The following is a 15,820-nucleotide window of genomic DNA, read 5'->3' on the forward strand; positions in this document are numbered from 1 at the left end:
TATTGCTCATTGTGACTAAACATTTTAAAAAAAATGTTGCATTTATCTCATATCAGCGACATTATACAATATATAAGCATAAATTATAAAATTACTTGTGACTTATTATCCTTTCATTTTTCATTTACTGTAAAGTAACTATGATTTCATAAAGCTTAAAAATGTACCATTGAGGACCCTGATCACCCCCACCAGCACCGCCAACCCCCCCAGAGACAAAACACTTGAACAATTCTGGCCCCTCCTCCTGTTTCATGTTTTCCCGCCCCCTTTATGTCCCAAAATAAACACACAAACCTGTTGCTCCCAATCTGAAGAGGCACATTTTAGCTCATACACCACGCTGGGCAGCAGGGCCAGCGGGGAGGGTAAAACGTCCAGGAAAATTCAGTAGTAGATGCCCTGCCATGGAGGAGGGTGGCAGAAAATCATTTGCCACTTCAACTGAATTCCTTTGAAAGGTTAATTTGATCATCTCCTACGCGCACTGAGAAAATGATCTGCCCGTGCAGCACATAATCTCTTTTTCCAAGATGTCATTGTGCACGAGTTTTCCATGACTTATAAATAACAACTCTCTGCTCTTGCTTTGGCCAGATGAGAGGGAAGAGTAAGAGAATACGCATGTTGAGAGAAATCCTCCATGGAGCTTGATGGGACTTCAGTGAGTTGCTGTCAAAGGAGTCTGTCTGCGACCTCCTTTTGAAACGTCCTGTGACTTTACTGGAAAAACTTTAATGGAAAACGTCGGATGTCCTTGAAACACTTTTATAAGGAGTGAGAAGAGAGCGCAGATTTATTTGATTGGTTTAATTTGAGGGGATAGGGTAGAAGTTGAAGGTTTGCTTTAGAGATTTTTGCTGAGGCCCCGTTTCTGGATTGAAACTAAGGGGCGTTGAGGGTTGCTGAAGAAACCATGGATGAAGCTACAGAGCGGCGTCAGGAGGCAGCGATGAACGAGGCTCTCGTTCACTTCGAGGCCACGCTGGAAGCCGCTGTAAGGGAGGTGCACGTGGACGTTAGTGCTTTCAAGCATCGCATTGAGCAGAGGATTGAGGAAATGTGCATTTCCAATGGACCTTTGGCTGAGGCAGTTACCAGACTCCAGGAGGAGAACCTGCAGCTCAGGGCCAAGCTGGAGGCCCTCAGCCACCTGGTGGAGGGTCTCTCAGGGGTGAAGATTGAGGCGAAAGGGAAGAGCAAGGAGCAAAGACTAGAGAACGGCCATATACAAATTCAATCCAAGAGCCAGGAGGAGCAGAAGGGTCTGTTTAACTCTGAAAACAACCAGCCGGGTCAGGCCACATCCTACGAAGCGTCTAGGCTCAGTGGAGGATCGAGCCAAGCTGCTACCCCAGCCCCTCCTCCATGGAGAGCAAAGAGAAATGCTGAGATTAATGTGAGTATTCAGCCTGTATTTCCACTGAATAAAGAAATACCCAGTAGAATATGTCCAACCCTGTAAGATCAGGAATTAGCAGTGGCAGTGGTCTCAGATGATTAAAAAGAACAACATGAGGGAACCACAGAAGACTTTAGGGGTACGTTTGTGAGTGTGAAGACTTCAAAAACATAAAATCAAAAAGCCTGATGCTTTTTTCTTTAATCTACTTATTGTTTACACATCCAGATAAACTTTGTCATATAGCGTAGCCAGGATTTCAAGGATAGTCCTCCTTTCTCTCTCCACATAGACTGTTTACCTGCATGCTACAGCCTGCATCACCTGTCACCCTGCTGACAGGTGATTAGGTGACTCCAGTCGCAAACTAAGACGCTTCTAGAACCAAGAAATGTGTCCCTAGCCTAAAGGTTTTTCACATTCATACAGGTTATAGAGCAGCAACAATTGTAGTATCTCCACCAACAAGGTTGGGTGATGGGTTCTGTTATCTGTTTGTTAGCTGGACAACTCATCTCCATGTGCGTGGAAATTCACCGGAGGTGGAGTGTGACCCTTTGGGGTTGACCTCCAAAGTTTATTTTATTTTTTTTCAGGAATATTAACCTTGACACACAAACACACATACATCAAATTAAGATAAGAAAAACTGGCAAAGACAAACTGAAAAACCCCCAATCTGCTTTTGTATCTTAAGGCTGTAGTAAAATAACCATCTGAAATGCGATTATATGCCACCTGCCTTCACAAATGACAGCTTTTAGTGTTGGAGGGCACCGACGAACTCAACGACAGGCACGCCTGACCCCGTCCAGCATCGCTGTTAAGCAAACTCTCTCCACATGAATGCTCTGAGCTCCTTCCAAAATTCTTTTTTGCATTGCTGCAACATCCCTCTTAACTGGATGCTTCTTAACAGAAATCACATTTCTGTACAATAATTTTATGCAGCCATGACTGCATCATGAAAACTGCTCCTTTCCAGGTGTTGAAAACAAATAACCCTTAAAAGATCAGATGAAGTAAGCCTACCTGATCTCTGTTCATGAAGAGGACACAGCTGAGGGATCTATAGTAAGCCCTCTACACTGTAAAGAGGACAGAGGTCTAGTGGTTATCACTGATTATATACTAAGGTGTCTTTAAGGGGGAAAGAGTTCAATTAATCCTGGTTTATCTTATACAGGGCTTTGGTGTAGCCGTTGAATTGATCCTGTTGAATTAAGCTTTCTTCTGATTGGCTGTCCCTCACAAACAAAAGATTAGAAAAGCTGGAGCCAGAGCTGTGTATCTGGGATGACCATATTAGGACATCCATCGTCACTGATATCACAGAGAGCCAAGAGTAGAAAAAAACAGCCTGAAATTGAGTATTTGGAGCGGATTGAAGCCTGAGCTTTTCGCTCACAGGGGTTACATTTACATTCACTGATCTCAGTATTTAAAACTTCATTACTATATGTATAAACACATATGACAGAAGTTTAGAAAAAGCATAATAGGTTCATGTTAATAGTCCAGTAATAACAGAGTAATACCATTCAGTTTAATTTAAGCACTAATGAGATTCTGTGTAATCATCCTTTTTGAAACTAACCCCACCACAAACACACACACTTACCCTCTGCCCCACCCCCCATTCTCAGCCTTCTCATCCTCATGACCCGCTTTTATAACAGCAGGTCCTCCAAAAGGCAAGTGTATTTTTGGCTTTGCGATTCAAAAGAGAGCTGCAGCTCTTCTGAGCTTCTGCATGCTCACCAACAACTGCAACTTTCTAGCACACATAAACACCAGCAAACATGCGAGCAAGAGAATCACGCTGAAGTGATCGCTTGATGCACAATCAAGGGCGAAGCGGATTTAATGAAAAGGGCACAAATAAGAACGGCACGCTGCACGACACGCTTCCAACGGCGGCCTCGGTGCACGTACGAGGGGGGATTGTTCGATATAACTCACATGCACACTCTGATGACAGGTGTATAAATAAATCCACATCCTCTAACCACTCAGGAATCTTGTTTCCCCGCCAGTCCGAGTCTCAGATCTCCTAATGGAAAGTTGAATTGCATCTATATCCCTGTCGGATAAACTCTCCCCCAGCACAAACCCTGAGAGGGACAACCAGCTGTCCCGCCAAAGTGCTCGCCCTGCCAGCATTTCTGTTTGCTGAGGTCACCTGGTCTTTTCCCAAACATTGATCCCCCACTAGTCTAACACAGAGCAGTTCACCCCCCCCCCAGTTTTTAAATGATCTCACATGATTCTTTACTCCATCATTTTCAACTTTAACAAAGAGACTGTATATAAAAGATGGATGTAACTAACTGTAAATCACTCACTGTGTTCTGGATATGGATATGCAGACTTACCGCATTTTTGGGGGGGCTGTTATGTGGAATTTTTTTTCCAGAAGTGGCAGCAGTCAATAACAAAGTGTCAGTGTCAATAAAGGTGGCCACGCCCCTAATGTTAAGCCTCATTATTCAAAGAAAATCCCCCCCAGTAAAGTTAGCTAAAGTTAGCTAAAATTAGCTATAAACATCAAACCCTTCTTTTGCACCAGACTATTTATTTCTGATGTAAAGAGATTGATGGGGTTTCACTTCCTTTTGGAGGCAACCCCAAGTGGCCACTAGAGGACCTGCAGTTTTCAGCCACTTTCAACTTAGTCTTCCTTTTTCAGCCTCAGAGATGGCTTCTTAACTTGCTTGATCTACCGTCACTCTTCATATTATCCAGGATAAACAGTTAGTAGGACTGGATAAAATAAATCTGGCTCCATGGACGCTCGGATGAGAGACTGTACTCGAAAACAGTGGCTGTCATTCAAGTAGTTATTGTTTATTGCCAGAGCCACGTGCCTTAAGATGTAGTGTCTTTAGTGACCAGCAGGAAATCTCTGCTGTCAACACCATATGTTCATACTCAACTTCAACTTCTTAAATAATACCTATAAACACCCGGCAGACTGGAAACAACACGACTGGAAGATATCTGAAGAATCTAAACACACACTTAATAAATACTTTTTAAAATGCTTTGCATGAGTTTTCTATGAATCAGCTTGTTAGTAACTCTCACTGCACGTTGAAAATGAAGTGACTGATACATGGAACTAAAGAGAACATCAAAAGGTTATTAAACCAAAACAATGAGGTTAAAGAAGTTAAAATGCTATATAGAGCTGAGTGGAACTCCAGAAGGGAGTTATAATCTATCGTTAAGAAAAGTGCATTAGCTTGATTGCTTGCATCCATTCATCCATCTTGTTAATTTTTCTAGAGCTAGGTTTTCAGGGGGCTGGAGCCCATCCCACTTGAGACTGTTTGAGAGGTGTAGTGCACTCTGGACAGGTCACCAGTCCATCACAGGGCTAACACAGAGACAGACAGATATTCATGCTCACATCCACACCTTCAGCTAATTCAGGTAAATCACTGGGCTCGGGGAGGAAGCCAGAGCACCCCCTGCAAATTTGAGCCCAAGCTGACCAGGAGGTTTGAACCTATAATTTTATTTTCTTTGTTGTGAGGGATAGCCACCACTGTGTTTGTGTGTTGGTATCTAACCAAAGCATGTTTCTAAGAAGGAGGTTGTTGGGTGTAAACCCATTTAGAGGTTGCAGATACTATCGAGGGTCAGACGGAGTCAGACATCAGCTACTGTGGAGCCTTCAGATGATCATGGTGCTAATCTCCCTCTCGATGACAGACTGGATATATACGCTGTGCTATGAGCACTGCTCGTCTCTGGAAAGCAAAAGGCTCCGGGGTGGGAGGTGGACTGAATACAGGCCAAAGCTTTGTGCTGATATACTTAGGTGCTGTTGAAGCTGCTCAACCTAACTCTGGTTTCCAAAGCATCCATTTGGGGCTATATTGGGACGTAAGAAGAGTGCAGCGGAAACTCTTGCAAAGGGGCTGATTGCAAAATCTAAAATAGCCTCTCAGTGGGAACACGGGTTTGTTGGCCACAGCTGTCATTAAAGGAGAAGCTGTCAGCCGTTAACAGCTGAAGATCACACATCCAGAGAAGTGAGCACAGACACGCACACACACAAACAAGTTTGCGATGAGTGATAAAGGTCTAAAATTAATTTTAGCTGTGCACAACAAAAGCAAACTGTGAGAGGTCCAGTGAGTAAAGTTACCAACGCAAATGTATAAACACAATATAAACACTGTATATGTTGCATAACTTGTTTAACATGCAAATGATCGACTCATTTGCTCCTCATCACACCGCCTCATGCTTTCCAAAATGCTAATGTCCAATATCTCCACTCTTACAAACACAGCCACATGAAGCAACGATGATTTTATTGGACGTTCCCTCAAAGTGATCATTGAACCCTGAAAATGCTTTAATCATCAAAAAATCATCAGTAAAGATAATGTTAGTTTATAATTGTTCATCGAAATAAAAGAAGTGGGTGTTTTGACTTCTTTGCCTCACCTAAACAGGGAACTGAAGCAAGAGGGGAGAAGAATATCGCTCATGTAGCCACCACCGCGCAAGAGAAACAGGAAGGTAGGCAGCTTCACCTGCACATCCAGACATTTTACTCTTCAAGCTGGTTTCATTGTTGGGTTCGTGTTCTCTGCAGACCCTGATGTAACCCAGACTGCAGAAGCTGCTCCTCAGTCCCACCGAGCTCTGACTGCCATCACCAAACCGACCTCAGAGTCTTCATCTGTGGAAACGCCCAGCAGGCCCGGTCAGTTCATGTCCTCTATGGTTGGATTTACAGAAAGACATTTAAAGTGATCTTCAGCTCAAACTTGAGCTTTTATGTTTCATCTGCTACACTGACATTGAATAATACCAGGGAACAAAGTAAATGCATGCAAGTCTAAAAAACCCGAAATGATATCCACAAAACCAAATATTTTTCTGTATTTTGCTTGCAGTGTTTTGTATATACCTCACAGAATCCAAAATATCCCATTTTAAAATGCATTTCCTCTCACTGGTTATACTTATTCCATCTTATTCCATGCCATAAAACCCAGATGTTGTTTGCGCTTGCAGATATTTATATTGGCATTAAAACGGAGCTGTAAAACTGTGCACTGCAGTGGATTGTATTTACAGTTGTGATCAGAAGTTTATGTACACTAATCTTGGGGAAGAAAGTCATGGTAATTTGTGTTTTTTAGTGCTGTTTTTTTTATCTGTTCTTTTATTTATACATACATGCTCACTAATATTTGGTTAAATGCACGTTGCTTTTGGTATCCATCAAGCTTCTTTACATTCACGACTGAATATTTGACCCCTCTTTTTGGTAAAATTCATTTAAATTGGTTGATTTCCCACGATCGACTTTGTTTTTAAGCATAGTCCACAAATGTTCAATAGGTTGAGGTTGATCTTTGGCGAGGCCATTCAAGGAACTCAATCTTAGCTAACCAGCTCTAATGTGTGCTTGGGATCATTGTCTTGTTGGAACACTCAGTTTCAACTATACAGCTGTTTATTTGAGGTGAAGTTGAAGAATTTTGAGGTAGTTTTGCTTTTTTCTTATTCTATCCACTGTTTATAATGTACCAGTGCCTCTGGCAGCAAAATAGCCCCAGAGCATGATGCTACCACCACCATGCTTGAAAGTTGGTACGGTATTCTTAGGTTTGTAAGCTTCACCTTTTCTTTGTCATTGTGGCCAGATAGCTTAATCTTTGCCTCATCTGACCATAAAACGTTTCTTCAGAAGTCAGTTGGCTTTTTGACGTGGGCAACTGCAGATTTGGGTCAAGCTTGAAGGAATCGTTTTTGGAGCAGAGGCTTCTTTCTCTGCACCGTTTCACTGTGGACAGAGGTGCTGGTATTCCAACAGTTTCATGTTCATGGCAGGCTTGAGCCTTGGTGGTTCCTGGCTTGTTCATGAACACCCTAACCAATTTCCTCTCTCTCGGCACATTGGTGGGACATCCATATAATTTATATAGAATTTTTGAACTAATAACCTTGGAATCTGCAGTTGTTTAGAAATTAATCAAAGAGACCTTCCCAGCTTGTGTAAATCTACAATTCTCCTTCTTCGATCTTCACTGAGTTTCTTGGATTTTCGTCTTGTTTTGAGTATGAGATGAGTGCTATCAAACAAATCCTTAGCATGGCATGCACAAATGCACAATTTTTTTTTTTTTCTTTTCAGTGTCAAAAGCCAACTCTGAAGCTCCATGTGGGGAACCTGTCTAATATTGTAGAGTAGACTATTTACCTTACAGTAAAAAGCACCTTGAGACGACTGCTGTTGTGAACCGAACACTACTGACAACAACAACAATCAACAACAAAAGCCATCACTTCCATTTGGACTTTGGATTATTTCTTTTTCAGATGCTGATGAACCCCAGCCTCATCTTCCGGTGACGGCCATGACAACTAGAGCCAGTTCAGAGGCAGCTAAACCCGCTCAGTCTGCAGCACCTAAAGCAGCAGGCGAAGCCGGAGAATATCCTTTTATAAGAGGTCAGTTAGTTTCTCTTTATGATTATTTGTTAGGATGCTAACCTCGAGGACATGGACACACCTTATAATACAAAAAGTATCAGGTCAGGGCGCCTGGAGGAATTTAGTCCTCAATTAAATATGAAAATGTCTATGCATAAGTGGCCTTGATTTTAAATACAGAGAGCAGAAGTTCACCTGTCATTCAAGATATACAATTTAGCTGATACCATGAAATATATGAAGTGCAAAATAAACACATGAAGTCATTTTTAGTTCTTTAGTTTTAATTCATTGACGAGGTGGCGTCTTTTTTCACGGTCCGTAGATATTCAACAAACTCTTGGATCAATTTAACTTTCTGTTGGTTACAAAATCCACCTTTTTTTTTAGCTTAGTTATGATTTCATCAGCGAAAACAAACTCACCTACGACAAAGTGAGGAAAACAGAGTGAGGCAGCATCCGTGTCAGCAGTATCAGACGATCTTTGCACCCCTATACTGTGATAGAGAGGTGCAGAACTTTCAACAAATCCATTCTTTTTTTTCTTGGCTCGACAAAACCTAAAGTCACACTAAGAGACAACGGGTACGCTTTCTATTCCAGGCTCTGAGCGCTCTATGTGTAATTTCATCGTTCATGTGCTCAAAATTGGCCTGCTGAGTGTTGCCTACTTCAGTCAGACACATCATCAGAGGAGCAGGCGATAAAGATACACAAAAAAGATTTTAAAAATAAGAATGAGACAGCAAAGGGTGATGGAGAGAGAAGAACAGCAAGAGAGCAGCACTGCAGAATACCTTTAATCTTTTGATCTATTTATTCTACTCTCACTGCTGCCATTTATTTCTAACAGAACAGCTGTTTAGAGGTAATCATTCAATTTAACACTGAAAGCTACTCAGTGCGTATTGCTCTAGCATGAAGTATCCAAAGGTAATAGCTAGCATTAGCACAAAACTTAATTAAATAATTGACAAAAAATAGTTTCCCCCTTTTATGATGGCATGCCAACAAACATGCTGATGTTTCCACCTTGTTACATTCGTTAGAGCTTGACGCGAAATATATACAGCAATTTGGCAAAAATAACATCAGTGCCAGTTTGCGCTGCTGTAGCTTAACAACAAGACTTCCTTTTATTTAGATAGTAAATTATAGATCATCAGGTAAATCCAATTCAATCCAATCCAATTTTATTTATAAAGCACTTTAAAATACCCAGCACAGGACGAAAGTGCTGTACAGAAAATAAGTTAAAAACAATAGAATAACAGAAAACAGCAAAAATAAATAAATAAAACACCTAATACATGAAAAATTTAAAACAGCCCTATATTAAAAAACAAGATAGAGCAACATAGACAAAACTAAAATAAAAATAAAAATAAAACCAACATCTCACATGGTGTCAAAGGTCCGGGTAAAGAGGTGGGTTCTCAGGAGTGATTTAAAAACAGGCAGAGAGGAGGCCTGTCTAATCTCTAAAGGGAGATCGTTCCACAGTTTTGGAGCTGCTACAGCAAAAGCAGGACCTCCTCTAAGTTTACGCTCAGTCCTGGGTACATTCAGGAACAGCTGTAGTAAAAAATGTTCCTGCAGCAGAGAATCTGTATCACACTTACAGCATGCAAAATATGAAAAGGATCATCAAAAATGTGGTGCTTACAGATGATTTCACACAGAAACTCTGAACATATTTTAACACAGCCAGCTCCGACACTGTAAAAAAAAGTTTGTTAAAAAACGGTAAAATGGCAGCAGAAATAAACTGTAAAATCCAAAACAGTAGATCTCCGTAGTAGAAACAGTTAGTGGCTGTAAATTAAGAAACAAGACATCATTTTAATTTTTACCGTCATAATATGTAGACATATTTTTACTGTGAACATATTTTTTTCGCTAACATTTTCCTGCATATGCTACAATGTCACAAGTAAGAGTTAGTTTTTGTCTGAATTACATATTTTACAATTATGTCTAAAACATTTCTACAGAAAGAAGATGTCATGTTTGTTAAATCATTTTGATTTCAAGGTAACATATTTGTATTAAAACTTTAGCAATTAGTTTATTAATTAGCTGATTGACAAACATTTATTCAGCAACTATTTTGATTAACGGTTTCAGTTGCTTTCAGAGGGAAAAATGCAAAACACTGCTTTTAAGATTAGAATGAAAACTTTCCTCTTTAAAGCTTATGGTCAGGCCTGGATCAGGGCTGGGCCTGTGTGGGTTCAGGAAGACCTAGTCTTGACTTTTTTTTCCTTTGTGAACCCAACAGTGGAGAAGTGTCTTTAAGTGTTTTACACTTTAGGTTTTTTAGTGATTTAGGTTCTTTCCTGTTTTAATGCTGTATCATCTCCATCTGTGCAGGTGGAGCGAAGGAACAAAGGCCCCAGGCATCCCAGGATCAGTCAGCCTCTGTGTCTCAGACTCTCCCCCATCTTCCTCTCACAGTGTTAACCAAAAGCAGCTCTGACACTCCTGCTTCATCTAAATTTGATCCCAAAGCGGTTTCAGCGCCAAACCCTTCGATGCCAGAGTCACCGACGATAAAGCGCGGCGAATATCCATTTAGACGTGGTGCGTGCACTGCCGAAGTATCAGCAACGGTGTTTTGTTTGGCCCCCTATTTTTAAAACACGCTTTATTTCATCTCCTCTTTAGACACCAGTGAAGCCAAGCCCCACTTGCCTCTCTCTGCCATGACCAAACCCAACACGGAGTCTTCTTCGTCTGCTTTAACGGTTCAGTCTTCAAGCCTTTCAGCTTCACAGGACGCTGCAGTGAAACCTGGAGAGTATCCCTTTAAACGTGGTGAGTCTGACCGAGGTCGTCTGCTTCTCATCTGTTCCTATTTCCATTATTTTTACAGTTATTTTTACCTGTTATTTATTTTTATGTTGTATCTTCCTTTAACTCTGACTCTTGTTTTCAATTTAGTGCCAGTACTTAAGACACCCAGCCCCAGTTTAAAGAGAAGTGTGAGCTTCCCTCAGTCTGCAGGTAAAACTTCTTCAGGCCTATTAAAACAGATAAAATAAGCTTGTGAGTTCTCTCTGGTTATGCCTACTCATCACTTGTTGCCACCCCCCCCCTCCTTTTTTTTTTTACAGAAAAATTACTTCCCTCCAAATCAATCATAAAATCTGGCTTCTCACCTAATTTGGAGAAGTAAGTTTTAATCAACAGCCCTGATTAATCTGAATGGCTGCTTCAGTCAAACTTCATCCAACTCCATCCTGATGTTTCGTGTTGTCGTCCGCTGTTTCTCCACAGGAGAGCGAACAAGCCAGTGGGGGGCGACTTTAAGCAGGACGTGATGAAGTCCCAAACGCTTCCACGCTCCAATGGCGCTCAAGCAAAGCGAGCCTTGTTTGAAAGGATGAACTCAGAGCCTATAAAGTAACAGAATACAAAATAAGTTCTGCTTTTTCATCTTTTGTCACTCTTTATTTTGCCATAAAATAAGCTGTGTTTGTCTCCAACAGGCCAAAAGACTCGAAGCCTAAACTGAAGCGGTCTCAGAGCTTTGGCGTGTCCAGTGCCAGTGGTATAAAACAGATCCTCTTGGAGTGGTGTCGCTCCAAAACCATTGGCTATCAGGTATGACAAGCTGGATATACATTTCTGTTCTCTTCCAGTTAGTAGCTCTAAAACTAATTTTTCTATCATTATTTTTAAAACTTGAACATTTGAATAGCTTCATTGTTTGTGACAGCTGGGGGAAAAAATAAAGGTATAAAACTACCATTCTGCTCCAGTACTGTATCTGATGGTTATTTCCACAGACTGTATATAAAGGATGGGTGTAGTCACCATGATGTCACCCACTGGTTTCTGGACGACAGACATCTAAAAGATGGATGGAAAAGATGGATCTGTGGAAATGCCTTGAACCTGCATTCTTTTTAACAGCCACCAGGGGGAGATAAGTTTTAGTCTCACTGAGGTTGTTCCAGAGTTGCCCGCCATATCCTCCTGAGAACCAGCCTATTCATTTATGTCCTCTGTAATGGACATTTGTTTTTGGTCTATATCTTTTGACTTATTTGAGCTATCCTAATAAGTCCTGATCGAATAAATAGAAGACATCCTGGTCTTTCCATTGATATCTCTTGTGTTTGGGTGGACTCTTAGCTCCAAAGAGGAAGGAAATCACAAAGTTCAATGGGAAGCCCTTTTTTCCTCGGTTATTAGGAGGGTTTTAGATGTGATACAACCACTGGTGCTGTGGAAAAATGTGTATATTCCCTGACTGGTTGACAATATTTCCTGGAGGTTTCTGGCTCTCACTGGGTGAAACTAGGTTCAAAGAAGGTCTTTCACAAAAATCTTCCTAGTGGTTGCATTAATTGCGACCAGATTGCCCCTGATGTCTTTAGTTTTTTTGTGTTTGTCTGCAAATACTTACTAACAAGCAGCTGAGCAATAGTAAAACTTGAAATAGTGCAATGCAAACCGTAAATCAAGAAGGTTCACCTTCAAAATAAAAGTTTCACTTTAGTGCTGCGACCAACATGTTTCAAAAGGTGGAGCTTTTACTTGGAAGGCAAATTGTCTGCGTTTTTGGTCTGTGTTGCACTTTTTCAAGTTTCACTACAGCTTGGAGTGTAGCTAGACTGTGTTTTAGAGACGTCCATCACTTCCATTCAAACTATGACTGCAGTCATTTTTGCCAGCCAGTTGGGGAATACATACCTTTCGCTAGCAACAGGAGTTTCCAGATGGTTGGGGGCTAATCTATAGATCTGTGTGACAGAAGCTTTGGCAATCATTTTTGCATCAACCTCCGCCTATCACTTAGTTGGTTGGCAATTTTTCTCGTCACTTGGTCTTACACTGTCACCGTGAGTTTCACAATGGTGGACAAGTTAACGTCACATGGTTAGTGGTCACATATCTGCAAAACATCAGTTAAAGACAGTAAAGACACTGCTTTCAGCACCGATCTGAAAACACCAATCTCAAGGCTTCAGAATGGGATCTGGCAAACCAGTGGTTGACCTCTGGCTGCTGCACTCTGGACTCATTCGATTTGCCAACATGAAGTCTTTTTCAGGTTGCGTGCTAAGTTATCAGCTACCGCTAGAAAGCTTGGTTAATAAGCTGTATCCATAAAGAGGTTCATAGCAAAGCAAAGATTGAACTTTATGGACGGGCGGTCTTCACCTCTTGAGCTTTCTGGCTGGTAATTTCATCAGGAAGAGATACTGTGTATTAGTGAATATTGCCAGCTTTGCTCTGAGTGAATAAATAAATGAAAAAGAAACACATGACTGTTTATTTTCTCTCAGAACATAGACATTCAGAACTTCTCGTCCAGCTGGAGCGATGGGATGGCCTTCTGCGCCCTGGTTCACTCCTTCTTCCCTCTGGAGTTTGACTACAACTCTCTGGACCCTTCAAACCGCAAACACAACTTGGAGCTGGCCTTCACCACCGCAGAGTAAGCTGGCTCGAAGAGCCACTGAGTGACTGTGCAGTGTGATAAAAGGGCTGTTTTAGGTGGAATAATAAATTGCTGAAGCCAGGAGAGGTGACACTCTTGCAACAAAAAACTAAATTTACCAGGTTTAACCCGTGTAACGCCAAGTGTATCGTATTTGATGCATGAATTTATGAGAACGTTACATCATCAGTGTAATTTTTAACTCTAACCTACTTTGGTTTGTTTAACATTTAAAAACTGTGAGGAATAAATTGCCCAAGTGGTTGGATATAGCAATTATTACAAAAATTAAAACTAATATATGCACTCTGATACTTACAGAAGGCTTCATAAACAAAATTACAATTTTCTGCCAATTATTTCGCGGTTCAGGTTTTACTGGATTAAAATAATTAAGGGAAAAAAGCTTGATATATTTGGAAATATAAAGTCATAAATTTGTGAGAAAACACAAGGGAGATTGGAATTTTAAAGCCTTACATGTGAGAAGTAAATTCAAAGAGTCTCAGTGAATATTGGACTTTTCCCCCCATAAATGTATAACCTTATTCTCAATGAATATCACTCTAAAAATGATTTCTGGATTACAGTTTTTATCATCTAAAAATCCTCCAGGATATAGTTCTTAAATTAATCATGTTAAACCCAGAGATTACACGTTTTAATTTTTCACAAAAATGCTTTTTTTAAAAATTTTATTTGTATTTTTTAAAAATTTGACTTTTTTCATTTACGTAGCATGGCTCCAATAGGAAATCATAGCGGTGATTCCTTTGTTTTGCTAATGTTTTCAAACACAGTGCTAATTGCTAAGTGTCTAATTTGTCAGTTAATAATGATTCAAACACGGGCAGGTTCATACTGAGCACCAGTGACAGGAAAGAGTCTGGAGACAGACGGCGGGGTCAGTGGGACAAGTTGGGATGGAGGCAGATGATGTAGCGAGCCCTAAAAGAGAGCAGCTGAAAGAAGAAGATAAATGTATCAGTTTAAGCACTAAAAGGACGTTCATGGTTTTGGTTAAAATGTAACCTTTTCCACTTGTTTTGTGGGCTTGTTTCCTTGGTTACCATAGTGAAGCATCCTCTCTCAAGAATCCCACTAGTACTTCCTGTTTCAACATCACTTTCAGCATTAGCATGACTGTTAAAAGACAAAAAAAGGGAAAATTTAATATCCAAACAAATAGATTAATTTTTCATCACTAATTGATAGTTTAGTCATGAAATTAATAATAATTGATAAATCATTAACTTTGTTTGTGTAGTGAAGATCACCCTTTGAATAACAGCACTGTCAAAGGTGTGGCCACTGGAGATTTATTCATTACATTTATTAACTCTTTAAAAAAATTACATGAGAGGGTTCTTTTGTTTGCTTACATCCTAAACAACTTTGAACTATGCAAACATGACACTGGCAACAACAGCCACTAGTTTACTCCTATTTTACGTTGCATTGATTTGCTCATAAAACATAATAATCTACAGTCGTACACATTTGGATGTGCTTTAAAAAAAGAGTGGCTGTTTTAGTTCTTGTTCATATGCAAATACATTTATTGCTTATTGAACTGCTTTCTGTTTTATTCACCTTTATTTCTGTTTCAGAGAGCAGGCTGACTGTCTGCGTCTGATCGAGGTGGACGACATGCTGGAGATGGGGGACAAGCCAGACCCCATGTGTGTGTTTACATACGTCCAGTCTCTCTACAACCACCTGAAGAAGTTTGAATAACTCTTGAATCAGAGCACGTCCCGAAGCCTACACGGCGCTGACCACGGTGTGCTGTGAACACTTTGAGCCTAAAGTGAAGCAAGCTAACAGGAAATCTCAGTTGTCTGTGGCCAATCACAAATATGTTCATCAGTTTTATACTGTGTGTGTGTACCTGTACTCACCTGCTTCCCACAGTTTCTTCAGCATTTATAGTGGATTTCTTAAAATATAGTTTCCTGTGGCTGTTTCACATCAAATAAGGACACAAACATCACATGTAATAAAAGGAAGCGTTGTCTGCAAATGAGCAATGTCGTTTTCTTATAATAGGCTGCACACTGGCTAATGTGCATGTGGGGTGTAACTTACTGTAAATATACTGTAAATATTGCGATTATCAAGAATCCCCCCCCCCCCCCCCCCCTTTTGGCACACTTACATGTTTCAGATCATCAAACAAATTTTATTGATAGACAAAGATAACTTGAATTAATCCAAAAAAAGCTATGGAAACCTACCTGTCCCTATGTGAAAAAGTAATTTCCCCTAAACCTAATAACTGGTTGTGCCACCCTTCACTAAGAACTGCTTTTGTAACCTCCTGGATGAGTCATTGATTATGTTGGCTACTCCTTGGAAGATTCACCACTGTTCCAAGTTTTCTCCATTTGTATATAATGGCTCTCAATTTGTTTCGCTGGAGTCCCAAAGCCTTGGAAATGGATTTGTAACCCTTTCTAAATTGGTGATGTCCCTAACTTTGCCAGACAGGTTCTGTTTAAG

At 40.5% G+C, this 15,820-nt stretch overlaps 1 protein-coding gene and 1 long non-coding RNA gene across 3 annotated transcripts; one reads left to right on the plus strand and one right to left on the minus strand.

The window, feature by feature from the left end:
- The first annotated feature begins 140 nt into the window (after positions 1-140).
- On the plus strand, positions 141-15,341 carry LOC120733917 (smoothelin-like protein 2). 2 transcript variants are annotated; one of them, XM_040032438.1, is made up of 13 exons: positions 141-461; positions 598-1,399; positions 5,872-5,938; positions 6,015-6,125; positions 7,751-7,882; positions 10,240-10,449; positions 10,534-10,683; positions 10,810-10,872; positions 10,983-11,040; positions 11,146-11,271; positions 11,358-11,472; positions 13,164-13,315; positions 14,929-15,341. In XM_040032438.1, the coding sequence occupies exons 2-13, from the start codon at positions 917-919 to the stop codon at positions 15,053-15,055; spliced, it is 1,794 nt and encodes a 597-aa protein (XP_039888372.1). In that variant the 5' UTR covers positions 141-461; positions 598-916; the 3' UTR covers positions 15,056-15,341. The 2 variants fall into 2 exon arrangements, with proteins under 2 accessions (XP_039888372.1, XP_039888371.1); XM_040032437.1 differs by having other exon boundaries at positions 141-1,399.
- LOC120733921 lies at positions 13,972-15,026 on the minus strand. The gene is made up of 3 exons (XR_005695914.1): positions 14,912-15,026; positions 14,389-14,461; positions 13,972-14,280 (listed from the first exon to the last, which is right to left on the minus strand). It is a non-coding gene; the product is annotated as an uncharacterized LOC120733921 (long non-coding RNA).
- Positions 15,342-15,820: the final 479 nt, after the last annotated feature.

The sequence above is a fragment of the Simochromis diagramma genome, unplaced genomic scaffold (genome assembly GCF_900408965.1).
Source record: "Simochromis diagramma unplaced genomic scaffold, fSimDia1.1 OVJJ01000216.1, whole genome shotgun sequence".
Taxonomy (NCBI): Eukaryota; Metazoa; Chordata; class Actinopteri; order Cichliformes; family Cichlidae; genus Simochromis; species Simochromis diagramma.